The sequence below is a fragment of the Arvicanthis niloticus genome, chromosome 25, assembly GCF_011762505.2.
Source record: "Arvicanthis niloticus isolate mArvNil1 chromosome 25, mArvNil1.pat.X, whole genome shotgun sequence".
Taxonomy (NCBI): Eukaryota; Metazoa; Chordata; class Mammalia; order Rodentia; family Muridae; genus Arvicanthis; species Arvicanthis niloticus.
The window spans coordinates 35,425,081-35,453,049 of NC_133433.1; the positions used below are offsets into that span (position 1 = coordinate 35,425,081).

Below are 27,969 nucleotides of genomic sequence, written 5' to 3' on the forward strand. Positions count from 1 at the left end.
CCGACCCCTTCCTGGCAGGTCAACACGCCCGCCTTCCGGCGCCAAAGGCTGTACCATTCCCACACCGATACTTTGCGTCCCTCGCAATTCACACGTACGGATCTCCGAGCCGGCATGTTCTCGTTTCATCCGCAAGACTATTCTTAGCCGAGCCGAGCCGACACTTAGGAAACGTTTCCTATGTCGCTGCGCCGCCGCCGCGCCCCGCCGCGCGAATGGTCTGGACCAACGTCACCTCCGGTCTCAAGTGTCATGGCTGCCTTGAGAGTCTAGTGAGTGTGCACCCGTGGTGGGGAAGGTGCAAAGCCCGCACGCTGAGGCCCAGTAAAATAAAGTTGCATTTTGGTTGTGGTGACGACAGCTTCTCCGGTCCCTCGGCCATGGCAGCTTCCGGGAGTGGTATGGCCCAGAAAACCTGGGAATTGGCCAACAACATGCAGGAAGCGCAGAGTATCGATGAAATCTACAAATATGACAAAAAACAACAACAAGAAATCCTGGCGGCGAAACCCTGGACTAAGGAGTGAGGAGGTCCCTGGCGAGACGCAGGGGAGGGAAGGGATGGCGGGACTGTGAGAGGCCCGCGAAGGGTGGGAGATGAAGGGTGTGGAGAGCTTGGCCTTCTGAGGGGCGTCGACAGAATACTGGGCACAGTGGGTTTAGTCTGCCTTATCAGTAGAGCCTTACCTGTCCTCTAGGGCCTGCTTTGATTTCCCCTTTTAGAAAGTTTCTTGCTTCCAAGGGGTGTAAAGGGCTGACTTAGGGTGCGACTTTCTCAACATGATTATTTTCGTAAATCTCACACTCTGCCTTGAACCTGGTGACTACGTGCAATTTGTTGCAGCCTTCAGTGGATCCCAAACTGAAGAGCGTGGCTGTTTTCAGAAATCGAATGAGTAGAGCATTGATCTAAAAAAAAAAAAAGCCATGACCTCTTGGGGTGATTTTTTTTTTTTTTTTTTAGCACTTTTTTTTCCTCCTATAACTATTTTAGAGACATACCAAATCCTCTTACCAGTTCTCTAAAATACTACTACAACAATTCACGGAAGCCAGGAATTATAAAATAGAGCTTAGAGGCTATTTGCCCCCTAGCCAAATCCATGTATCTTTGGGACTGATGACAAGTCAAAAGATTCTTTAAAGCAAATTGTGTTAAGGAGAGTGAAGAAAGAAATTACAAAAGGTTGCTGTGTAAACTGTCTTGCTGTTTCCAGGTACTTTGTTTTGTTGTCAAAGCTGGCTCTGTCAGTACTCTATTTTCAGGGTTTATTGAGTTCTTACTGTGAGCCTGGCACTGTCCTGACGATTTTCTTGTCATTTAATAATCATGACTGTACTTTCTTTACCTTTCTGTAAATAGGGAAATAAATACATTCAGAAACTCACCTCATGATCATACTACGACAATGAACTTAGGTACAATAGACTGAAAATCAAGCATAACTGTCACTTAAACTCTTGACTGGCATTAGGAAACTAAAGTATCTAAATTTATATATAAGATAAAGGTTAGCCGGGCGGTGGTGGCACACACCTTTAATCCCAGCACTTGGGAGGCAGAGGCAGGCGGATTTCTGAGTTCGAGGCCAGCCTGGTCTACAGAGTGAGTTCCAGGACAGCCAGGGCTACACAGAGAAACCCTGTCTCCAAAAAAAAAAAAAAAAGATAAAGGTTAAACATAGCTATTAATGATGTCATAAAGATTAGATAAGGTAATCTGTTAGAAAGTTCTGGATGAACCATATGTAATAGGAGCATAGTAAGATTGTTTTCCCCAAGTAGATGTAAGAGCCAATTTTTAAATTTATGTCTCGATTTCTAAGATGGTCTCAGTAAGCTTGTGGTTAAAATCAAGCAAAAGCTGGAAGCTATACTTGGTTGCTTGCATCCAACAGGCCATGTTGACTCAGAATGACCTGCAGAGATTACTTGGCTGTTCCTAAAGCAAGCTGCACATTTTAGATGGATGTAAATTCTTGACTTTCTCACCATCTATGGCTATACTTATGTTTATTTTAACATGCAGGGTACATCAGTGATTTTAAAATGTTATTCAAGAGTTTAATCGAGTACGATGGTTTGTCACAGAAATAAGGATACTGGATCTACTTTTTAATTCCCAAGATGCTATCAGAAGGAAGCCACAAGCTAACACACTGTTTCTTTGACAATATCTTTAAAAATCAGATTAATAAGGCTGATAACAGTACCTTAGATTTTAGTGTTTCTGGGACTAAGCTAAGCCCATACTGTGTCCTTTTCGTACTAACAGACGGAATACCTATTTTATAGATATCTGATCTGGCATAGACATTAAGTGGCCCTACTCTCTCAGGGAGTGTCAGTGTAAAATTGAGACCTAAGCAGGTCGGTTTCAGAGGCTACATTTGTAGAAATTAAGTCCTATGGCTCAGTGGGTAAGAATACTTGCTATCCAGCATGTAGACCTGAGTTCAAATCCCCAGCATCTATGTAAAAATCCATGCATGGTTATGTGTGTCTGTAACCTTTTAGCATTGTATGGAAGGAAAGCAGAGAGAGGAAGGTCTGTAAGCTGGTCGGCCAGCCTAGCCAAAACAGTAAGCTTTCAGTAAGAGGTTCTGTCACAAGGGAATGAAGTAATAACATAGAGGAAAAGGAGCTGGGCATGGTGACAATCACATTTAATCTCAGCAGAGGTGGGTGATAAAGGTCAAGGACACCCTGATCTACTGACAGCCAGGGCTATACAGAAAAACCCAGTGTCAAAAGCAAAACAACAACAAAAAAAAGGTAGAGAAAGACCCCTGACAGCCCCTGTCATCTCCACAGGCCATCTAGTGGCACATTAATAAACATGTACCACAGATAATAAATAAGTTAATTAATAACAAGGTCAGAAAGTTAGACCTAAGAATGTAATCAGATATAATAATTCCATGTTGATTGAGAAAAAAAAAAAACTATGGAGTTGATCATTATTCCCTCACTTCAACGGTATATTTAAAATTTATTTAGACTCTTTTCCCTGAGCGGCTGAGCCGTTGACCTGTGACGTCTTGTTTCCAAGCACCCTCGCGCTTACTGCTTTCTTTCTCTCCCCACGTTCCACACTCCCTGTCATCACTGTCAGTCCCTTCAGAACGTACCCGTTTTCACAGACACCGTCTTCTGAAGTTGTACGGTAAATAAGAGCCTTAATCACAGTGTGATTTTGTTTTTGTAGTCACCACTACTTTAAATACTGCAAAATCTCAGCACTAGCTCTACTGAAGATGGTGATGCATGCAAGAGCAGGAGGCAACTTGGAAGTGATGGGTTTGATGCTCGGGAAAGTCGATGGGGAGACCATGATCATCATGGACAGCTTTGCTCTGCCTGTGGAGGGCACTGAAACCCGGGTAAATGCCCAGGCTGCTGCATATGAGTATATGGCTGCATACATAGAAAATGCCAAACAGGTAAAAATACTGTTTCTTAAACTTAAAAACCTCTGAGAGTCTCAGGATGACTTCTGGGTGTCTGAACTTGAAACTGTCCTTTTCACATTAAATTCTATATTTTAAATTGAACAGTTTTATGTGAAATTTTAAAAGTCTTGTGAGATTTATAGTATTAGGTTGGGGGAGGAGGTCCTTCCCAGATACATTTTCTTTTTCACTATCAGTTGTGTTTAAAATAAAAACAAAAAAATGTAGGCTGGAGATGCAAGTTCCTGGTAGAGTTCATGCTTAGCATTCAGAAGCCCCGAGTTCGGTATCTCCAATACCCCTCAAAAAAAAAAAAAAAAGAACAACAACAAATTTAAGAATGAACTATCCCTGAGTATGGTATATCTATTAATGGACTATAATGAACTATGTAGGCAGGCTTTTTTAAAAAGCTATCCATGTCTTTACTTAACGTGGAACAAGCTCCAGAATTGCTTCTTCATTAAAAAAAAAAAAAAAAAAGTATAGTATGTGGTATGCAGCTATGTGCAGATGTGTTTATATTAGTCTACAGAGTATCTGTGAGATGTTAGAGTGATAATGTCTGGGCTGAGAAACAGATGAGGGGAAAGATGGAGGAGGAGACTGGATACCCTTGTTCTTGTGCCTCGTTTTACACTGTGCGCATGTATTGTCTGTTGAGAAATTCCTTAACTTCAAAGCAGTATATGTTGTGTGCTGTTATTGGACCACAGTGCTACATAAAACCTGTAAATGACAGCATCAGTATCTCTGAGATTAAACCATATCTAAAGCAAGCTTTTTCTTTGATGTGATAGGTTGGCCGCCTTGAGAATGCAATCGGTTGGTACCATAGTCACCCTGGTTATGGCTGCTGGCTCTCTGGGATTGATGTTAGTACACAGATGCTTAACCAGCAGTTTCAGGAACCATTTGTAGCAGTGGTGGTAAGTAGTAACTGGGGGCTCATTATTTCATCTAGGCTGGCTGACCAGTTTACAGACCTTCCTCTCTCCTTTCCTAATATACAATGCTACGGTTACAGACTTGCATATCTATGCATGGATTTTTACATAGATGCTTTAATTAAGTTCTTCAAGAAGATTTGCTAAAGAAAGAATACTGGAAAACAGTGTGGTAAAGAATAAAGCTCTGGTGTTAGTCTACCTAGGGAGTCTTAACTTTGCTGTACCTCACACTATCCCATAGGCATTTAATCAGGGTTGAGTGAATTGGAGAAGCAGAAATGGCTGGAACCTGTCTTGTTGTATGTCCAGAGTGTTTTAAATGCAATCTGGGATTTTTAAGAGGAAGCAAACAATCTTTCATCTATTAAAGAGGACGGGAATAGGAGGGCAGTCTCTCCATTAATTCTTTTTTTTTTTGAAAGATATAGCCAGGCAGTGGTGGCGCACACCTTTAATCCCAGCACTTGGGAGGCAGAGACAGGTGGATTTCTGAGTTCAAGACTAGCCAGGGCTACACAGAGAAACCCTGTCTCATAAAAAAAAAAAAAAAAAAGATATGGGCTTGCCAAGTAGCATGCACAGCTTAAATAATACCTGTCAGTGTTGGAACCCACACTGCCAAAAGCCTTGGGGGCTAAATTGTTAGAGCCCACACTGCCCGAGGCTGCTCCAGTCTGGGGGTTCAGCAAGAGAGAGTGAGGACGGAATGGAGACCAAACAGAGTGTGATTGTCTCACTTCTAAGCCACGCCTTTAAGTCATGCCCTTCGGTCTTGTCTCTAAATCTGATCTCTAACTCACGCCCTTAAGTCACACACCTTTAAGTCTCACACACCCAGGGGAAGGTCCTGGGTATCTAAAGCAAGATGTTATCAGAGTGTGCTCAGCTGTTGTAGGCTATTGTAATCAAGTCTCATGTCAGGGTATATGGCTCAAGATGGCTGCAAGGATGATAGCCGCCTTCTGTCGCTCCCCACAATACTAAACATTCTTTGGTGATATGATAACTTAAGTCTAATCAATAATTTAACTGATATATTCCTATTTCGCTGAACTTCTTCAATTATTTTGGTTATTTTCGGATTGTTTACTAGATTGGTGTACATGTATATGGTGCTATATTGGTTTGTTTTTGGTTTCTGATATTGACTCAGTAAAGCATGTGACTTATGTTGACTATTTGTCTCTTGTAGATTGACCCAACCAGAACAATATCTGCAGGAAAAGTGAATCTTGGCGCCTTTAGGACATATCCAAAGGTAATTTGGATAAAGGGGGCTATGAAGGGGCAATCTCATGTAGTTGAGATTAGCCTTGAATTAAACCTGAAGTACTAGGATTATGAGTGTGTGTCACCTCAGGGGTGATGTGTTTATGAGTACAGGCACAGGTCTACAGGTCAGAAGAGACCCTTGGGAGTTAGTGGTCTCCTATGCACCTTGTTTGAGACAGGATCTTATACTTTTCACTGTGTACAAGCTAGCTGGCTTATGTGGATTTTTATCTCCACTTCGCATCTGACCGTAGACAGCTGGAAGTACAGATGTGCACTAAGTAGGCCTGTGTTGTGTGGGTTCTGGGATCCAAATTTAGCTTCTCACATTTATACACAAGCTTTTTTTTTTTCTAGTGCCAACAGTACTAGGCAAGTACTCTACCCCTGAGCTATATACACAACCTGTATAATATCTTTTTTTTTTTTTTTTTTTTTTAAAGACCATGTTTCTCTGTGTAGCCCTGGCTGTCCTGGAACTCACTCTGTAGACCAGGCTGGCCTCGAACTCAGAAATCCTCCTGCCTCTGCCTCCCAAGTGCTAGGATTAAAGACGTGTGCCACCATTACCCAGCGTAATATTTTTTTTTTTTTTTAGTGTAGAAGATTTTTTAATACAAAATTGCAAACTGCTACAGCTCATATCAATAACATGTTTATGTTTTATATATGTATTTTTTATGTGTGTATATATATGTGTGTATATGTATATATATGTATGTGTGTGTAGGGGTGTGTATGTGTGTCTGTGTGTGTGCGTGTATCTTGCCAGACAAAGGGTTTTATTTACCAGGAAACATTTGTGTACTCATGGCAATTTGACAGGTACTAGAGAAACAAGCTGAATTCATTTCCTTTCTGTATCTATTAGCACAGGCACACAGCAGCAGTCCTTTAGTCTCTGCCTCCCCAGCACGTGTGTAACGCACCAGGCCCAGATGTTATTACAATATTGGTTTACTATTGAGCTCTCCTGAATTTGGTCCCATACATAAGAAGCTGCAGAGACAACTTTGCTTTTTATTATTTTCAGTTTTCTGTTTTCTTTGTTTTTGTTTAGGGCTACAAACCTCCTGATGAAGGACCTTCTGAGTACCAGACTATCCCACTTAATAAAATAGAAGATTTTGGTGTGCACTGCAAACAGTGAGTAGTTGAACAGTTGTCATGGCTGTAGCTGTGGTACAGCAGCAGAGTGAAGTAGGTTTGGGGCTGTCAAGTGACGCAGACTCAACCTTCCGATTCAGCAGAGTGTTTGCCTGCCATTCCCAAGGCCCTGGGTTCAAAACTCAAGAAGCCATTCAGTCAGAGACTTACTTCACACTTGACTCAGACAAAATGCATTTCATAATATGTAATACCTTTGAAATATTAGGAAAAGAATGTGAATTTAGGATAATGCTAAGTGTTTAAACTAATAATTCTCTTTTTAGTTACTTTTTTCCTCAATAACTATTTTAATCTAGCTCATTTTCTTTCAAATAACCATAAACATTCTTTTCATTGCACAAGATACTCAGACCATAATTAACAATTGAAACAAATACCCGGGTACACCTTAACAATAACATGTTTGCTGCCCTTAAAGTACACAATTTGGGGATGGTAAGATGGCATAGTGATTGAAGGTACCTGATGCTAAGGCTGACAACGTACGCGTACTGCTGTGTAAGTGCCATGTAGTAACCTAACCAACTGTACTGCCAGAGCATCCGGCCACCTAACTTCCATCCCCAGGTCCAGACAATAGAAAGCAACTTCATTCCTGCCCGTTGCTCTCTGATTCCCACATAGTACATGTGTACACATGATACTCATACACACACAAATGCCCATTTTACTCTTAGCAAAGCATGAGGGCAGTTTTTCATGCTTTGTAAATGTATCTGACCATCTTTCCTTCTGTACATTCATCCAAGCTCCTGGCATCCGAAGCCCCAGCATAGCACTCAGTACACAGCTAGTCTTCCTAAGTCTGCCCTCGCCCTAAAGGTGAAGCAGCTGGGCTGGTCCTGTTAACATGTGTGTTGGAGCATGTCTTTCCCTCACAATAGTGTTCCATCTTACCAAGAGTAAAACCCATAAGCCTGACCACACTACACACTTCTGAGAGCTGGCCTGCTTGTCTCTTGTCATGAAGGTTTAGCCCAGCTATGCTATTCCTATCCATGTGTCAGATGAGCTGCCGACCTTTGTCCTTACTTCCATGTGACTAAGTACTGTATGTGAGGCTCTGTTTCCACATCACCTGAACAGAGGATGCACTCTGATGACTTTGTCCCATAACTCTCCCTGTCATATGTGCCCCTTTCCAGTTTCCTTCTTAGCGCTGCCCCACGGGGTGGTGGTGGTTTTGATTCCTTGCTATTGAGCTCACTGCTCTGTCCTCACATTTAAATCATAGAAGGATGGGCTCTTTTTAAATGTTGCTTAAGTACATATTATCTGATGTCTCCTTTTCTCCATCTCTTATCCTGACTTTGAGGAATACCTTGACTGCTATGTGCTACTACTACTGCTCACACTTGCACAACCAAATCTGAAAGACTGTTTCTTTTTTCTCTCTGATGTGGATCAGCTTCAGAGCTTCATGCTCACTGCTCAGGTTCTCCACCACGGCACCACCCTAACCTCCCCAAATCTGTTTGAACTGTACAATCTGGTATGCTGAATATTTAAGCACATACTAGGCAAGATGTGTTATGCCTATGTAGACTCAACAAAGTATAAAATTAAAGCTAAATTCCTTATAGCTTGTCCAGATGTTGATTTGTTTTATTACTGTATATAAATCATACATATTTTCATTATAAAATTTGTGTATGCTTATGGTGTGCTTGATCATATTCCTCTCATTCCCCCCTCCCCCAATCTCTGTGATGGCTTTTCCTCCTCCCACTCATCCCCTTGGTGCTCTGGTATCTTTGGTGGTTTTGTTACCTGTTTCTTTAGTGACCCAGTGAGTTACATTAAGGTTGCTTACAGAAGCATGAGCAATGTGTTATTTACAGTGAGCATCTCACTAAAGTCCTAGAGCCCCACCCCTTACATACCTTTCTGAATGTCTATTTTGTGTATAATAATAAATACTGAGATTTGAGTAATAACCATAGCATTTTTTAAAAGCTTCTTTTATCTTTATTCATTTGTGTGTATGTGTAGAAGTGTGTGGGCTCATGTACCATGATCAGAAGGAGTCGATTGCTCTCTTCCATCATGTGGGTCCTGGGAATCGAACTCAGGACGTAAGTCTGGGAGCATGTCTTTTCCCACAGGGCCGACTCTGCTCTTGCAGCTGTGCAGCTTCATGTTGGCTTCCCATTACTGTGACAAAATGCCTGGGATGGTTTTCTGAGAAGGAAAGTTTTATTTCCCCGGTTTCAGGTTTTGGTCTTCAGTCAGTTTTGGTCCAGTTGTTTCTAACTCAATACACCAGGCTGAGAGCATGTTAACATGAAAGGCTCTCACTTCATGGTGGCTGGGAAGTGGAGCCGGTTAAAGAGGCTTTAAGGAAGCTTGTGTGCCTGATCTACTCACTTCCTTCCACTGGGTCCCACTGCCTAAAGTTTCATCCACCTCCATTGTCTCTGTGGCTCAACTGCTTAACACATGGCCTTTGGAGGACACCAGATCCCTAGCACGGCACGCATCAGACCTCTCATTCTGTTTCCTTGTCCACTGAACACACAGTAAATCAGAGCATAAGCAAAGCACTAAAGATACAGACGATGCTTAAAGAGATGCCCCTCTTGTTCTCATGTGTGCCTTTTCTTCCTTTCTTGAGGCAGGGTTTCTTTGTACTCCTGTCTGTCCTGGAACTCACTCTGTAGACCAGGGAGGCCTCAAACTCAGATCCATCTGACTGCTTCTACCTGCCAGGTGTCGGGATTAAAGGCACGAGCCACCATCACCTGGCTTGACATGCATATGTATCTTAACCTTCAAAGGCCATTCTCATGTCAACTTTTTTTTCGTGGTTTATATATTTTTATTTCATGCGCATTGGTGTTTTTGCCTGCATATATGTATGTCTGTGCAAAGGTGTTGGATCCCCTGGAACTGGAGTTACAGACAAGTATGAGCTGCTATGTTGAGTGCTACGGATTGAACCTGGGCCCTCTGGAAGAGCAGCGAATGCTCTCAACCACTAAGCCATCTTGCCAGCCCCTAAAGTCACCTTCTTATTCCACAATGCTGAACCTTGATCAAGAACTACATTATACCCACCTTTCTTGACTTGGTCTGAGGGAAGTGGCCTTGGTGTCTGAGCCTTTTTCTCTCTGTCTGCCTGCCCCGGGCTTCCTTTCTGTACCCATCCTCAGTTTCTCTTAACACCCTAATGTACCGCCACAGCCAGATTTCTGAAACTCCCCTCTCCTGTATCACTGCTTTTGCACAAACACCTTCTATGAGTCCCAAGAAACCAGAGAATAAAGGTTAAATTTTTAGCTTTTAATAAAATAAATGTTTTCCACAAATGAGACCACAACATAGCTTTCTGAGTTTTCCTCACATAACTCTCTCTGTTCTTGCTAATTGTTCAGCCAAATGGATGTACTTTTCTCTTATATGTGTGTGTATGCCATGGTGCAGGTGTGAAGAGACACAACAGGACAACTGTAGGGTCCATTCTCTCTTTCTATCTCTATGTCTTTACTTGGATTACAGAGGTCCAACTCAAATGCTGCTACTGGCTAAGCCACCTTACCAGCCCATTAAAGACTTTTACAAGCATTACACTGGGGCTTCTCAGACAGTTTGAGCTCCAAATGACCAGTTGAGCTCTACTCTTAAGAACTTGTTCTCTCTAATATAGGGGTAGGTGGCTGTTTTATATGTACACTGTAGCATCAGTCACTATTACTGAGTATATTTTATTATACTTAACTTTGATCTGAATGATGAGTTTCTCAGAGTAAGGAGTGTTCTTGTGCTTCCTTATATCCATTGGTTTACAATCAGCTAAGATATTTTTTAAAAAATAATAATAATAAGGTCTGTCATGCTCACACACACCTTTAATTTCAGCATTTGGGAGGCAGAAGTGAGGGGGAAAGGAGTATCCATGTTTGAGGCCAACCTACTCTATACAATAAATTCCAGGCCAGCCAGGACTGTCTTTCAATAGTAATAACAGGTTTTTCAGATGTTTGACTAAATTCCCCTTGGTTCTCTGTATTATAAATGAACTACCTTTCAAAGCAGTAGAAATTCTTCTAGGCACCTTCGGAACTACTTTAAGGTATACTTTTTAAAAAGCACACAGGCCTCACTAGAAAAAGGAAGAAGTGGGAGATCTATGTGTCATTTCTAGAATATTCACAAAGGTTGAAAAACCTAGAGCTGCCCTAGGGCAGTTCATTTAGCTCAGCCTGTTGTTAGAATTGGTGAGCTCCATAATACACACGCCATTTAGGAATTGCAGTTGCTACTAGCTTCTTAGAAATGTTGGGGCACGCCGGGCGGTGGTACTTGGGAGGCAGAGGCAGGCGGATTTCTGAGTTCAAGGACAGCCTGGTCTACAGAGTGAGTTCAAGGACAGCCTGGTCTACAGAGTGAGTTCAAGGACAGCCAGGGCTACACAGAGAAACCCTGTCTCGAAAAAACAAAAGAAAAAAAAAAAAAGAAAGAAGGAAAGGAAAGGAAAGCAAAGAAATGTTGGGGCACTACAAAAGGAAAAACATACGTGTATATATATAAAACAAGAAAGGCTAGTAGACAGATTTAGAGCCATACTAGAAGACACTAGAAGAAACACTATATTTAGCTGTTGTTCAGCTATATGACTATAAAATATAATTTTGCTTAAGTGTAGACAAAACTTCTATCCAATATAACTGCATTTTTTTTCACCTGCCAAATGTATGCTCTCTTTTTTTTTTTTTTTTTAGATATTATGCCTTAGAAGTCTCATATTTCAAATCCTCTTTGGATCGTAAACTACTTGAGCTTTTGTGGAATAAATACTGGGTGAATACCCTGAGTTCCTCTAGTTTGCTTACTGTAAGTACTGGACTTGTTTCGTTTGAATTTTGTTTTACTCTGAAGCCAAGTTGATGCATGATCAACTCATATGAAGGCCAACACAACATTGTCAGTTTTTCCCTTATGTGTGGGCCTCAGAGATCAAGCTCAGGCTTAGCAGCAAGCGCCTTCACACATTGAGCCATCTTACTGGCCCCTGGCTTCAGGTGCTTGAGTGTTGGGAATCACAGGCAAGTGCTATTACACCTGGCTAATTCAACTGTAGCCAAGCTACAAAAACTGTTTAGCATTTGAAACTCATTTCACAGAAAGGTGTAACTTCAAGGCTGGAGCAGGATTCTGTCCTCAGCTAGATGGGGATGCTAGGCTATCCAAATGGGGAGGAGATAAGCTTGTGCCTTCAAAGAAATTCACAGAGGAAGGAAAAAAATACTGGTTGTGTTGCCTTGGATAACAGGTAAGTCTCTGACACCTAACTCTCTTGTTGTGACCCTCACAGGAATCACATATCAGATATTTACATTATAATTTATAATAGTAAAATTACAGTTATGAAGTAGCAATGAAATAATTTATGGGTGGGGTCACCACGACATGAAGACCTGTATTAAAGGGTCACAGTATCAGGTAGGCTGAGAACCACCGGTCTAGTTAGAAATGACAGGGTACCAAACGAAGGAAATGGAAATGTTTCTCCAGCAAGTCTAGGTTCTTCCTCAGGAGATGTTGTGAAGTCCCCGCTTTCTCTGAGCTCTGCATGGCTCACATTCAGACTGCACATGAAAGCAGATGGCAGCTCTGTGTTCTCATCTCACAGTGTTCAGACAGAAAACAACATGCACATCCCTGCGTAGTCTCAGGCAGTGTCCTGTGCTGGAGAGACTTTGCTTAAGCTGCATGCTCGCCCTTAAAACGTATTGTAGGCCTTGTCTTAAGAATGTGAGGAGTGGCCAGGCCAAGGCAAGGGCACACTGCTGAGCCGGAGCAGAAGCAGCTGTCTCAGGAACATGGGGATTAAGATGGAGAAGAGGTCCTGGACAGAAATCTGAAGCTCATCAAAGAAAAACATTAACTCAGTACTTCCCAATACATCATTAAAATCTAATATTGTTATTCTTATTAATGGATATATATTTAATAGTTATATATTTGGAACTTAGCAGTTTTATTGTTTTTACTTTCTGATAAAAAAAGACTACTTCATGTAATACAGTATGATTTGAAATAAACAGGGTTTGAAAATTACTACTAGTCCTTAGTGACTTTCAGAACGAAGTTTGTCCCCTCTGCTCCAGACTACCCTTATAGTTTGCTACATAGCCAGGGATGGCCCTGAAATCCTGTCTCCGCCCTCTGAGTGCTGGGATTGTAGGCACGTGCCATCACATCCAGCTGTAGTGGCTGGGCCTTTGTGGTAATAAATTGGTGGCACTAGATGTATCGCTAGGCACACTACAGCTGGGGAAGCACCTGCCTTGATAATGATTAATAGTGTTTTATTTGGTGCATTATATTCTTGGAAAGACTCACTATTTATTAATGTCTTGTTCTATCTATTATTAGAAGTAGCAACATTAAAATGAGCAAGTTGGAGCCGGGCAGTGGTGGCGCACGCCTTTAATCCCAGCATTGGGGAGACAGAGGCAGGTAGATCTCTGAGTTTGAGGCCAGCCTGGTCTACAGATCGAGTTCCAGGACAGCCAAGGCCACACAGAAAAACTCTGTCTCAACAAAACCAAAGGAAATGTTTAAGATCACAACTTGTCTTTTTTATGTCTGCATTTCACAAAGACGACTATGGGGATGCCCCACCCACGAAGTTGTTTGGTTTTTGGTTTTTGGTTTTGTTTTTTTTTTTTAAGACTAAAACAAAAAAAAAAAAAAAAAAAAAAAAAAAAAACCTTTTTAAAATACTACAATTAGCATGGGGGTATACAACTGTAATCTATTACAGCTACTTAGTGAGTTAGAGACCAAGCTGGTAACTAGAACTAGTTTTAGGCCTGTGGATTCAGTTTGGTGGTAGAATGTACTTATACAAGACTGTAGATTCAAGCCCCAGCACCACACTTGACACAGGTATATAGCGAGATAGGTTGATAATATATGTATCACTGTTAAACATATGGATGAAACTTTTAATAGTTTTCAATTTGTAAAATATCTAATATATGTAAAATTAAAGAAAAGTATGCAAAATAGGTTTCTCAAATGTAAGTGTAAACAAGGGCACAGAGTGGTGCTCTAATAAGTACAGTCACTAAACTAGATAATTACCAAGCCTTCACAAGGTGTCTTGGACAGTACTAGGAGCTTTAGATATATTGCTTATTTCATTTTCAGAATAGCTTTAAGGTGGAAATTACTGCCGCCCTCTTCTATTTTCAGAAGAAGTCCAGGCGGTATGGTTCAAGCTTCCTAGCTCACCTGTAGCAGGGCCAAAACCCACTCGCCTGGGCATTCCTCAGCGCCTCCGTGATAGCAAATACGTAATTCAAACAAGGAAACAATCCCACATTCAATCTTGAAGTTATTTTTTTTAAAACCTACAATTGAATTAATATAGTTAGGAACAGTTTTTACAGCTATAACCTAACTTGTTTACTGTCTTTCCGTTTTATCTGTACATTGGTATTATTTATAAATAAAATGTTAAATTACTTTACATAAAAATCAGTACATTTTTAGCCAGACATGAGAGCATATACCTTTATTCCCAGCAGTCAGAAGGCAGGGTCAGGCAGATCTGAGTTCAAGGCCAACCTGGCCTATATAGCAAGCTCCAGGCCAACTAGGACTACATAGTGAGACCCTATCTAAAAAAAGTGATGTGTGTACAGAATGAGGGTAATACCTGTAGTTCCAGCTGTGCAGGAAAGTAAGACCGAGTTGGGAAACTAGCAAGATCCTATCTCAAAACAAGACATAACTCTGTAGTGGGGTGCTTGTTTTATATGTACATGGTCCCTGAAAGCAGTCTTAGCTATGGAAGAAAACAGAATTTTTATTTTTTATGGTAACCTTGTGTAGTACAATGACACAGTCCTACTTTCTCCACAGAATGCAGACTATACCACAGGCCAGGTGTTTGATTTGTCTGAGAAGTTAGAGCAATCGGAAGCCCAGCTGGGACGTGGAAGTTTCATGTTGGGTTTAGAAACACATGACCGAAAGTCAGAAGACAAACTTGCCAAAGCTACTAGAGACAGGTAAGAACACATATGCAGGACTCATACCCTGACTCTCTCTCTCTCTCTCTCTCAGAGTTTACCGATAGTAGATTCTGATTGCTTATGGTTTTATTTTAGTACACCCCAGGATGATGTCTGAATATTATTTGCTTAGCCCTTTTAAAAAGTGACATATAAATTTTAAATTCACACTTTGAAATTTTAGGGGAAATTGGGCAAAAGAGAAAGCTCAACTCACAGATGTAGAAATATGCTAAGTCACCCTTTATAGGTTTAGCCACATGTGTACAAGGAAAATTGGTCCCTGACTAGATGTGTTTTAGGGGTGGTATTGGGACAGGCTTACGGAGGCTTGCTTATCCTTGTCCTCAACTCAACATTTTCTGAAGGATTAAGATTAAATTAAGATTTCTTAAATTTGCCAAATTTCAGATTCCAGAATATCATGGAACAGATTTTCTCTCTTAATTCTTTGGGCTACAATTCTTCTTTTTGCAGTATTTTATTATCCCATGTTTTACTTCCTAAGTATTTCCTTGGGATGTGGTCTCTGATAACTTAGATGTGGCCTTCTGATGCATATACCAAACGGGGTTTAGACACTAACATTTACTGCTACAAAAACTTGAGTTTTAATATGATATGAATATGATATAGAAGGAAAGAGAATACTTGGATAGCTGAAAGCTGATCGATTCCTGTCTACTTCGAAATTTTTCTATAAGGCTTTAGGGGTGCTCTCTTCAGCCCAATAGCCCATTTCCACTCGTGAAGTGATGTTCTCCTTCTTTTCATAAGCTACCTGTTCTGTTCCTTGCCAAACTTCAAACACAGGACTTTCCTTCGTCTCCTCCTGGGGTGTGCCAGGATTTCTACCTATATTATGTTTTCCTCTTAAACTCCAATAAAATTATCTTTGAGCATTTTTTTAAAGGGGGAGGGGAGATTATTCCATAGGAAGAAGGGTGGCGGGAAGATAAAGTTTATCCTGGCAGCTGGAGTCAGCTGGTAGAGATACTTCTTGGGGTGAGATGGAGCTCAGTGGTTGAGCACTTGCCTGCCATGCACAGGCTCTGCTTCCATCCCTAATACCACAACCAAAACAAGAACCATCTCATTGGCTCTCAGAAGGTGGAGTGGCCCAAGTGAGGCACATTTGCTTTAGCTATCATTGTGTTTAGAATTGATGTTTTATCTGTATTCATTTTTCAGTGCTGAGTATGGCATCATGGCACATGGATTTGTTTCTTTGTTTTAGTTGTATTCATTTTGTTTTCTTTTTCCTCAGAGGATTTCTTCACTTTATTAAAAAAAAAAAAAAAAAATAGGACAGTGAAGGGTAGTAATGAAAATAGGAAACTTCTTCCTGTAAATTACTGTAATAATAAAAAGTTAACTCTTCTCAATATTGATGGAGCTCTGTCATTTTTTAAAATTATTTCTGAAATCTCAAGTCCTTCACCAGTGACCTGACTTCAACTGTCTAGAGGATATTTATAGTTATTTCAAGAAACAGAATCTTTTAGGTTTTTTTTTTTTTTAGGTTATTCTGAGGAATAACAGAATTTAAAAATTCTTTTAGCATTTATATGTGTGCCGTGTGTATTTGTGTGTGTGTGTGTGTGTGTGTGTGTACACTTCCCAGCTATGCATGTGGAGTTCACAAGACAGCTTGTGGGATCTGTTCTCCTTCCACCATGTGGAACAAATTCAAGCAGCAAGAACCTTTGCCCAACTGAGCCATCTTGCCAGCTCCAGGAATATTTTTTAATATACTATAGGAATTAGTAGAATAATATTTTACAGATCCATAGTGAGTGTATAGTTGCCTACAAACAATTTTTCCCAAAGTCAGAGTAGCAAAATTAACTTATGAATTATACAAAGTTAACATAGTTATTCTTTTATGAAGGAACTAGTTTAATAAAACACTTAACAGGCAAAGCAGAACATTTTAAAAAATTAAGGGAAAAAATTGGTTTGATTTGAAGAGTGTGACTCTTGGGCATTCGGGGATGAGCATGAGGGGAGGAGTGATGTGAGAAGCAGCTTTCAGTTGGTAACATTATGTGTTTCTTCTTTCCAGCTGTAAAACCACCATAGAAGCCATCCATGGACTGATGTCTCAGGTTATTAAGGATAAACTGTTTAATCAGATTAACGTTGCTTAGTTACCACTGAGTACTTTTCCTCAGAGCTGGTATGTGGAAGGAAACGAGAAGCTCAAGTAACACTTTTAACCCAGTTACCAAAACTCAGATTAGAAGACTAAGGTGCTGTGTGGTGTCCTGAGTATTAGCACTGTAATAAAACTATCACATGAAATTGTCCTTCTGTGGTTTTGTGGGTGGGTTTCTTTTAGTGCTCTTGTTTATGGGAGGAAAAGGACTTACTAGACCTATTGTGTGTTTCAAATACTGCCTATCAAAGTAATCAAAGAATCTTACCATTTAATCACACCATGGTTACAAACTTTTCAGTTTTTCTTGTGCCTTCTCTTGACAGTCTATCAGTAAAAATGTAATTTAACTTATAATAAAATAGCATCTGACTACAGAGCCCTGACTGGCCTGAGTCTCACTGTGTAGCCCAGGTTGGCCTCAGACTCACAGTTCAGCCTCTCAAATGCAGGGATTACAAGCTCACAACATCACTCCTGGGTTAACATTTTTATATTCCTGTGAAATAACACCAAGATCTATCATGCTTTATTTTCCTGAAAACCACAAAAACTTACTAGAGACAGTCAAGCACACGGTCTCTAGCAATTCAGACATTCACCGAGTGCCTTTCCCTGACTGGAGGCAGGAGCACTTTCTAGAGCTGAGCTCAGCAAGCTGGGTGTACCAGCATCTGTCCAGAGCTTAGTGACGGCTAACAGCGAGCTGCTCTGGAGAGAGACTGTGTGGCAAGGAACTCTCGGGAAGGAATGCTTGTTCCAGAAGGGTTAGTAAGGTAGGATTTTGGAAGGTCCACTGAACTCTGTCAGACTTCAGATTGTCCAGTTGCACTTGGAAAGTACCAAGGGTGACACAAGAGGTGGGACACGGGGCTACAGGGCCCCGTGGAGCCCATCCTAGCATCACTGAGAAGTCTGACCAGCAGAGACGTGCAGCGTTGTTTTCTCTAAGAGCACAGCAGAGACCAGTAAGGCTGGAAACCTTTCAATGAGACTTAGGAGGCAGTGAGATGGCTCAGTGGGTAAAAGGCCTGGCCACATAAGGCAGTGAGGAAGAACCAACCTCACAGGTTGTCCTCTGACCATTTCTCACTTCTCTATTACACTGACAATAAATAAATAAATAAATAAATAAATAAATAAATAAATAAATAAATAAATAAATAACCAAAGCAACTCAAAAAGAAATTTTAATTGGCTTATGGTTTATGAGTACCAGAGTCCAGAGTCCATGATGGCAGCAGGGAACTGTAGAGAGCTCGAAAGACCTTGGGTTGTTTTTTTTTTTTTTTTGGGGGGGGGGGCGGATGTTGTTGTATTTGGTTTTTCAAGACAGGGTTTCTCTATGTAGCCCTGGCTATCCTGGAACTCACTCTGTAGACCAGGCTGGCCTCGAACTCAGAAATCCGCCTGCCTCTGCCTCCCAAGTGTTGGGATTAAAGGCATGTGCCACTGCTGCCTTTTTTTTTTTTTTTTTTTTTTTTTTTTTTTTTTGGTGTTTTTTTTTTTTTTTTTTGGTTTTTTACACCCTTATATGGAAAAATGCATTGTTTTCTCACATACCCTGATTACAGTTTCCCCTCCCCCTACTCCTTTCAGTTCCTCCCAACCTCCTTTATCCAGATTCACTCCCTTTCTGTCTCTCATTAGAAAAGAACAGGCTTCTAAGAGATAACAACCAAACATAACAAAATATAGTAAGATTTTCTTAAAATATTGCATTGAAGTTGGACAAGACAAACAGAAGAGCCCAAGAGAAGGTATAAGGATCAGAGACCCACTCTTGCTGCATACACTCTAGAGTCCCATGGAAACACTGGAAGCCATAATATATACAGGACCTGGTACAGTCCCTGTGCTTGTCTTAGTCTCTGAGCTCATATGAGCTTTGCTTGGTTCAATTAGAAGGCCTTGTTCTCCTGGTGTCCTCCATCCCCTCTGATTCCCACACTTCTATTTACTCTTCTTCAGGATTCAGGACAGGAATTTGATGGAGACAATCCCATTTAGAGATGTGTGTTGCAGGTCTGTCTGTCTCCCTCTTCCTCTTCCTCTTCCTCTCCCTCCTCTTCCTCTTCCTCCTCCTTCTCCTCCTCCTCCTCCTCCTCTTCCTTCTTCTTCTTCTTCCTCTCTCTCTCTCTCTCTCTCTCTCTCTCTCTCTCTCTCTCTCTCCATAATGCCTAGCTATTGTGGGTCTCTGTATTTGTTCTATCTGCTGCAGGAGGAAGCCTCTCTGATGATGGCTGAACAAGGCACTGACCTATGGATGTAGCAGAATGTCATTAGGAATCATTATCTTGCTGGCAGAACACCATTGTCAGTCAAAAGGTTTGTGGCTGCCTTGATGTTTGCAGGTTTTCTTGGTAGCCTGCAGAGTACCTTCCTGTACCGAAGATACTAGGACATAGGGGCAAAGGCTCTGCAGGCACCAGCTTGACTTCTCCATGTTCAGTGAGTGCTATAGGTGTTAAGAGCAATGAAGCCTTGCTGTCTGTTTATGGAAAGCAACCTATTGTCTTGGCAATGGCCTAGATTGCTTGGGGATTTCCATGGGACCCAATGGCCAACAACTCAACTGGATATAACTCTACCAGTACTGGAAGCCTCTGTTGGTAACATTTGGGAACCCATTATTTGGTGTTTTATTTGGATTGCCTTCATATATGTATATATTTTAGGAAGTTTCTATTGTATTATATTTCCATAATCCCCTCCAAATGTCCCTTAATTTTAGCTGTCTTTCCCCACATTCCCTCCCTCACCCCCCCCCCACTTGACCCTCCTGTTCCATAATTAACTATTGTATATCCCTTTCCTAATGAGATATATCTATTCCCTCTAACCTCTTCCTCTATACCTATGTTCTGCCGCTTGTAGAGAGCTGACATCTTGATCTGCAGCTAGGAAGCAGAGGATGGGGAGAAAGACACTAGGAGGGGCACCAGTCTATTGAAATCTCAAAGCCTCCTGCCTCCTCAGTGCCACGCCACACCTTCTCCAACAAGGTCACAGCTCCAAATCCTTCCCAAAATGGACCAAGAATTCAACCATATGAACCAGTGGGACCCATTCTCATTCAAACCACCTCTGACTACAATTACACTGTGACACTAATATCATTCCATACATCCCCACACACAGAGCATAATAAAAAAATAAAATTTAACCAACATATGCTGTAAGAGATTGGAGGAAACAAAGCATAGAAACTCTCTGGTGCCCTTAGCAGTGAGGCAGTGTTTGATTAACTATATTCACTTGGCTTTTTAAGGTAGGGCTTCTCTGTTTAGGGCTAGCAATCCTAGAACTCACTGTATACCAGGCTGACCTCTAACCTAGAGATCCACCTGCCTATGCCCCACAACTGCTGGGATTAAAAGCATACACCACCACACCCAGTTTCTCACCTCTGTTTTTATGTCATTGAAGGTTTTATACTGTAGAGAGAATACCTTGTGCATTGTATGGACGCATCACCTCTGGCCTGCGGCTTAGGCAGGAAATGGAGGTGGGATATCCAGAAAGCAGAAAGGATTCTGGGATACAGCCAAGTACAGGGATATTTGCCTGAAAGATGTGACCAGATACAAGCACGGTATCTGAGCACAGGTAACCAGCCATGGGGCAGAATGTAGGCTAGCATAAATGGTATATTTTAAGTTATATCTAATCAGAGTAGAGCCTAGACATATGGCCAAGGTATTTGTAAATAAATTTTGAGTCCAAGTCTTATTTCTGGGAGTATGGGACTGGGAGGAAGAACCAGGGCCTAACTTCAAAATTTATATTTAGTAACAAAATTTCAGCTCTGTGGGTACTATGTTGAGTCATCCTGCTCAGAACACTGACAAACTGGTTGAGGTTTCTCAGATGTGATTGAATACTCTAAGATTCTGACACACTAGCCAGTGAGATGATTCATCTATAAGAGAATTTGCTGTCAACTTTTCTGATCTGAGTTCAAGCCACAGGACCACACATGGTGGATGGAGAGAACCCATTCCTGAGGGATGCCTTCTTACCTATGCACACACGCACATATACACACTATACACACACACACCTTGCCATGTAGACACAAATAAGTATAACATTTTTCTTTAACATTTTGATACAAAAGAGCAAGGAGTTGACATTACCATGACTCAAAGATAACTACCATGAGGTTTCTCTCATGTACATCTAGTTATGTATGAATATCTAACTATATAGACATCAGTTATGGCATGAAAGTTAAGAAAGTTTGGAAAGGAGGAGCTGAAAGAAGGTAAGTAGTAAGCATGGTCAATGTGTGTCATACTCAATGAAGTCCAGTGTACAACAAATATATACTAAGAATAAAATACTTTTAAAAACCATTTACATGCCAAGACTTAAATACAATTTTGACATTTAGCTTTACATTGGTAACCTAGTCAATGAGGCTAAATGTAAGACTGAAAATGTCTGTGCTTAAACAGTACCAAGAAAAGGAAACTTTCCAATAAGAACTTTACTGGACTTTTTTAAAAAGAGGTTTCAGTGTAGCAATAACTAGAGCTTGCCTAGTTACAAAAAGAAAACTGAAATAACTTGTTTAAAAAAAGAATGTGTTTGGTTCACCAAACTCCAGCATGCAGAATACAATTGGCTTAGACAGTGTTACATTAGACTTCCTGGCACGGTTCTCTGCTCTGTCTTCCATATGTTGACCTAACCTCAAATTAATTTCTCTGAAACTGACTACCTATGTATGGTACCACTTGGGAGTTGGGGAGCCATTCATCAGGGTCAAAATAAGTTGCTGACTTCACACTGATTGCCATAGCTTAGGGTCATAAACCCCAATACCCGGAACTATATACAACAGGTTACCCTAAACCTGAGTGTGTGGTAACCAAAACTGCATGATTATACACAGGGAATGCCACCGAGATAGCCAGTGTCCCTTCAGTCAGCCATGTTTTGAAGCCTATTTCTAAGGCTTTCTGGTTTTCATTGTTATTGGGGGGGTTTTGTTTTTGGTAGTGGTGGTTTGCTGTTGGTGGTTGTGGTGGTGGTGGTTTGGTTTGATTTGGTTTGATTGGTTTTGGTTTTGGTTGTTTTGTTTTTGGTGGGATAAACTGAGTTTTCTTTGGTTGGTATTTGTCTTTGTTTTTTGAGATAGTTTCTTACTTTGTAGCCCAGGCTATTTTAAAACTCACACCTTCCTAGCCATGGAAGTATTGGAATTACCAGCATGTACCATCATGTCTATATGTGTAAGTGTTTTTTTTTCCTTATCTGTAGGTTTTAGTATGTTTTTATGATCACATTTCTTACATAAGTGTTCCAATTTATAATGGCTTTAAGAAACCCAGACTCAATTTGCAAGCATTGTTCATAAACTAAGCCATGAGATGGGAGTTTTTGCTGTTTCCTGCAAAGTATTGTCTTACAGCCATGAACTATTGAGGAGCTGAAAGAGCCTTTTTTCCTAAGTGGAGTCTGGTTCTTGTACAGTGACACAATTTCCAGAGATAATTTCTCTAACTCTTTAGTGATGATATACAGGAAATGTCAGTCTTCACAAAAATTTAATCCCAATGTCCAAGTAATAGAATGAGCCAGAAGAGACCAGGAGTAGAGCAGGGAGAGAGAGGTCAGCGGAGAGGGAGTAGGGGCTGGAGCCAGTAGGAACTCAGCAAGCTCTCAGAGTTGGGATTGTTTCAAGTTCCCAGATTGTTTTAAAGGTTCAATATCCAACTTCTAGACCAAGAACAAACATGCATGCACACAAGTGGCTTGTGTACATGCATGTGTAGCTAAGAGTTTAGGCACTTAAAACTATTTTCATGTGACACTGTACTTGGATATTGATGTTTCTTCATTAACAATAGAACACCACTCAAGCTGGTGTGGTGAATAATACCCGCAGGAACATAGGAACCAGTAAGAGAGAAACTTTGTATACACCATTGTTTCTGATTTTAAAAAAGGAGCTCTGGGACCAAGCATCCCTCACTGAAAGATCCAGTCTGAACACAGTTGACAAAGATTAGTGTGACTACCTGGTGTTCAGGACTTCTAGAAAATCGCTGCATGACACAATAGAAAAATAAACTGCCCGGTGGAACAGCCCCTTGAAAATAAACAAAGTATATAAGCAACTATGCCTGAATCAGAGAAACTGTTTAGAAGTTGGAGGCTTGCATGTTATTGAAGCTCTAAGTTTCCAGAATAGTTCTGCTAATGACAAGGTACAGGCACAAGAGTCAGGCATTCAAAGAAGGGTTGGTTTATATTCCTAAGTCTGCACTGTATCCATGTGTAGCCGAATAAACTCAACTGAACACAGGCTGTTGAGTTTGCAAGGTCTCTTCTGCATTTCTGGAATGTTTTCATCATAACATAAGACATGTATTAGTAAGAAATATGGTTCTTTGTTTTGATTTTGAAGACAGGAAAATTTACTACACAGAATGATGGCTGTCATTTTTGCTTATCCTTGGGTTGTAAGCATCGGATAATCATTCAGTAGTTAGGAAATTAGAAATCTGGCTAGGTATTCTTTCATTTTGGCCTATTTTCAGTGTAAGTTCCAACAGCAGATACATGTAACTTCTTCTGGACCACAGTGCACGTTTAAGGACCCAGGTACCTTCTGAGGCAATCACTCTTAGAAGTCCCTAAGGGTTACTACATCTCTATCCAAAAATTAACAACAGATACAGAATTCATTTGTAAACAGAAACTTGGGAGTCTTAGTTTAGAAAACAAATATGAAATTTGGGCCAACTTTTACAAGACTGGTACATAAACTTTTGACCTCAGAAATAAGATTATTTAAAAAAAGAGAGAGAGAGAGAGAGCTAGGCAGTGGTGGCATAAGCCTTAGATACCAGCACTCAGGTGGCTCTCTGTGAGTTCAAGGCTAGCCTGGTCTACAGAGCAAGTTTCAGGACAGCCAAAGCTACACAGTGAAACTCTGTCTCAACAAATAAATAAATACATGCATACATACATACATACATACATACATACACACACACATACACACATAAAAACATGGATGGGTGGGTGGATGGAAGGATGGATGGATGGATGGATGGATGGATGGATCAGGTAACCTGTTATTTAGGTCAAGTTTGAAAGGAAACAGCTAAAGTCATAGTCTAATAACTAACACCAGTGATTAATTGCTTTTTCAACATGTGGATTATCCCAGTGCCAAAAACTGTGGAACAATTGTCTAACAAATTGGAGAGTCCCTGATGTCAGCACTCATATTTTCTTTGGATTCTACTAGGCAATTATGCTCTACTTTCTAATGACTGAGTAAAATGGTATTGTGCCTTGGGGCACATTTTGATGAACTACAGTTGTGCTTTTAGAATCTAAAAAAATTATGCATAAAGAAGCATATTGTCTGGAATAGAGTTGTATTTGACCTTTATATTGGATTTTAGAGTATTTCAGATATCTATCATGAAATTCTAAAACTGTTTGCCATTGATAATACATCTATTTATTAAGTAGTAAACATAAAATCATCTCAAATTAAATATTTAATTTCTGGTTTCTTTTACCCTGTGACTTGATACTTCATAATACTTCATGTTCAGTTCAATTTGTTATTTGTAGTAAGATGCTAAATGTGTCCATTAAACAGATATGTTATTTTTTATTGTTTTACTTTGCCCTTTATGTAATTCATCTATCATTTCTTATATGACTTTTTAGCATGATTGAGATAATTGGGTTTCTGGACTTGCAGCAACATAAAATTGACTAGAAAATTAATTTCTTTGTGAGTTTATATATGAGGACATACAATCTAATGTAACTACAACCATCTAGGATGTTCTGTAGCTTCAGGGAAGTTCACTTGGAATGCAAATGATGTTGGAACTACAGTGAACACTACTTAAGAACTGGAGGCAGGAGGATTAGGAGTTTAAAACTTATCTACATAATGTATGAGGCATACAAATCCCCAAAGGGGGCTGGCGGGGGGGGGGGGGGCAGGGGGGCTGTAACAATAACAAAAATGCCAGGCGGTGTGGCCCAGTTGGTAGGGTACAAACAAAGCTATAGGCTACATCCCAACACAGTATAATCTTCGTGTGGCATACATACCATAATCCCAACAGTAGGATCGGAAGTCCAAGGTCATCCTTAACTACATGGAGAGTTTGTGGTCAACCTGAGTTACATGAAAAAAAAAAAAAAATTAGACAGCAGCCCCAGGCACCCAGAAGACCTCAAGCACTACTCTACACGCCACCACTGCAAATATGCGATGAAGAGGAAGAGAGCCGTGCATGCCCTAGGGACAGAGGAGGAACTGCAGACATGACAGTGATGACTGAGAGAGAGGACTGAGGTCTACTTGCTGTCATTGCCCAGCAGGATCTGCGGAATAGTGTACAACAGCCAGTAGCTTATGTAGATGCTAATTGTCCCCCCCCCCCCCCCCCCCCCCACACACACACACACAAACCACAACCCGCTGCCCTGCCTCAGGATTCCCCTGACTCTAGGCAACAATAGAGGTCCAAGATGGAGGTCCAAGACGAGATCCACTAGAGGCCATGTTGGTGTCTGTGGTTCATGCTGCTGCTCCTAGGCAAAAACAAAGCCTGAGGTCCACGTAAGCATGTGTAGTCTGTTCTGCCACCTGATGCCTCAGTGATGTCCTCAGGCTTTATTCCTGAGAGCCATGCTGATGTGAGGCAGGTGTAACCCACCTGAGGCCATTCTGAGGAGCTTGATCTGTGCAGTCACTGAGGGCCATAAATGCTTCAGTGGTCCTGATACAGCCAAGGGCCATGTTGATGTCTAAAGCCCATGTTACCATCAAAGCCCATTTTGATGCACATAGTCAGGGCTGCCGCCTGAAGCCACCATGTTCATGTCTTGGGAAAGGGAAAGCTGGTCTCACCACACACCAGCCCACAACATTAAGCGGTGATGTGGGCACAGGACAATGGCCACTGACTGCATCACTGTCCTTAGCCGATGGCGTCTGGTGAGGTTGCAGGTGGAGAAGACTCATCCTTCCTTGGGGGCTGGCCACTAGGAACTTGACCATGCTCCAGTGAATAAATGGACCACATGAAATGGACTTGGGTTTGGGGGGTCTGGGAGTGGAGAGGAAGTGTTGTCACAGGGGAAGCGAGGCAGACATGGGAAGACTGGCAGGTGGGTGTGATTGGGAGCACGATGTGAGATTCCTTTTTCTTTTTCTGCTTTTTGTTTGTTTGTTTTGTTGTTTGGGGGTTTTTTGTTGTTGTTGTTTTGTTTTGTTTTTCAAGACAGGGTTTCTCTATGTAGCCCTGGCTGTCTCACTCTGTACTCTGAACTCACTCTGTAGACCAGGCTGGCCTCGAACTCAGAAATCTGCCTGCCTCTGCCTCCCAAGTGCTGGGATTAAAGGCGTGCCCCACCACTGTTGGGCATGTTGTGAGATTCCTAAATAATCAATAAAAAATAATTGAAAGAAGAAAATTAGACACTACAGAACTTAAAAGTAAAAGTAAGAACTATTGATATGGAAATTCATTAAGACTGTGAGCATCAACACTTGAGTTGTCTCAAAATCTAAAACTAGTGTGTGCCTATTTCACTAAAAAGAAAAGCTGTATTGAATATAAGAATTTAGAATAAAAAAATAAAATGATATTTTTTGTTTATTTGTTTATTTTTATTTATTTCTCAGAGGCATCATCAGATTACTAAGGATATCATCAATACTATTCATTGCATAAATAATACACTTTAGTAAGTGACCATCTATCAGGACTCTGAATTTCAACTTACAATAAAGTGGCAATCTCCCTCATCCCCTGCTCTAAATACAGTTTGGGTTTCCTCCTTACAGAGGGGAAGCTTGTATTCTCCTTTATAAGATAAATACTACTATAAAACTGACTTTCTAGCTTGGCCTGGACCACAGATCAAAGACCAGATACTCAGAAGGCTAGCTTCAAATTATCAAGGCATGACTCAAGTTTTCTTTAAAAATGTAAAGGGCTCAGAATATAATCCTCAGTGGTAGAGCACTTAATGTGTGCAAGGCTTTAGGTTTCATCCAATAACAAATCAATGAAATTCAGATTGCTCATTGTGGCCCAAAGGCCCTCAGGATCTGGTTCCTGTTTTCACCCATTCTGTTTCAGAGTCCTGTCTTCAGTGACTTCCCCCCTCCCTCCATGCTGGCTGCTCCCAAGGCCCAAAATATTCTTCAATGGCTCCACAGGCTCAGACACCTACCTCCTTATCATTTTTATCATGATTAATTTTTAATTTTTAGTTTGCATTCAAAGAAGTGTTTCAAATGATACCTTCATACATACGTGTCATTATACTGTGTTCTTATTCTGCACCTTACCTCACTGTTCTCCCTAGCCACCTTTCTGGCCTCCCTCCTCCCCACTACTACTCTCTAGTTACATGCTCATTGCACCTACTGGTTCCCCACCCCCGTGTGCACGCACACACACACATACACACACACACACACACACACACACACACACACACACACACACACACACGGGATTTACCTCAGTTAAAATTGTCCTGGTCAGGGTTTGTTTACTAGTTCACTGCCTTCCTGAAGAGAGGCAGTAGTCTCCATGGAGGGCAGGAGTTGACGTAACTCCCTCTTGCATCCTCTGAATAGTAAGTACTCACATAGCAGGCACTTGATAAATATTTGTTCAGTGAGAAAATAGTTTCACTAGACATTTTCAATTTGCTTTAAAGAAACATCGAAAGTATAAAGTGTTTTTAAGATGAACCTATGTATATTCATTCCTTTTGTGGAAATATGACTTTTGTCACACTGTAAAATTATAAAATGATGAGTTCTCCCAAAACTTGATAGGAATGAAAATATTTTTCAATAAGATTACTACTAAATATGCAAAAGGCTTCACACTAATAAAAAGTGATTTTTCAAAATCAAGCTTGACAGA

General features: G+C 40.9%; 2 protein-coding genes and 1 long non-coding RNA gene across 5 annotated transcripts in view; 1 reads left to right on the forward strand and 2 right to left on the reverse strand.

The window, feature by feature from the left end:
- Positions 1-230, reverse strand: part of Cspp1 (centrosome and spindle pole associated protein 1) — an 86,075-nt gene extending 85,845 nt beyond the window's left edge. For both annotated transcript variants that reach the window (XM_076924380.1, XM_076924375.1), the window contains exon 1: positions 99-230. The gene's annotated coding sequence lies outside the window, so the exon portion shown is untranslated. The remainder of the gene's footprint in view (positions 1-98) is intronic.
- Cops5 (COP9 signalosome subunit 5) lies at positions 133-17,175 on the forward strand. Of its 2 annotated transcripts, none has more exons than XM_076924389.1 (8): positions 133-272; positions 3,209-3,443; positions 4,253-4,381; positions 5,595-5,660; positions 6,735-6,820; positions 11,566-11,677; positions 14,720-14,868; positions 16,937-17,175. In XM_076924389.1, exons 1-8 carry the CDS (start codon positions 181-183, stop codon positions 17,019-17,021), a joined length of 954 nt encoding a protein of 317 aa, XP_076780504.1. In that variant the 5' UTR covers positions 133-180; the 3' UTR covers positions 17,022-17,175. The 2 variants fall into 2 exon arrangements, with proteins under 2 accessions (XP_076780504.1, XP_076780505.1); XM_076924390.1 differs by having other exon boundaries at positions 216-523.
- LOC143438634 (uncharacterized) lies at positions 775-27,639 on the reverse strand. The gene is made up of 3 exons (XR_013107354.1): positions 27,556-27,639; positions 25,127-25,193; positions 775-909 (listed from the first exon to the last, which is right to left on the reverse strand). It is a non-coding gene; the product is annotated as an uncharacterized LOC143438634 (long non-coding RNA).
- Positions 27,640-27,969: the final 330 nt, after the last annotated feature.

Excerpts from the sequence above, each read along its gene's own strand:
- Cops5 (XM_076924390.1), top strand. The coding sequence starts at position 216 with ATGGTCTGGACCAACGTCACCTCCGGTCTCAAGTGTCATGGCTGCCTT. Across the intron at positions 3,444-4,252 it reads ACATAGAAAATGCCAAACAG|GTTGGCCGCCTTGAGAATGC; the intron begins GTAAAAATACTG and ends TTGATGTGATAG. Across the intron at positions 11,678-14,719 it reads GTTCCTCTAGTTTGCTTACT|AATGCAGACTATACCACAGG; the intron begins GTAAGTACTGGA and ends CTTTCTCCACAG.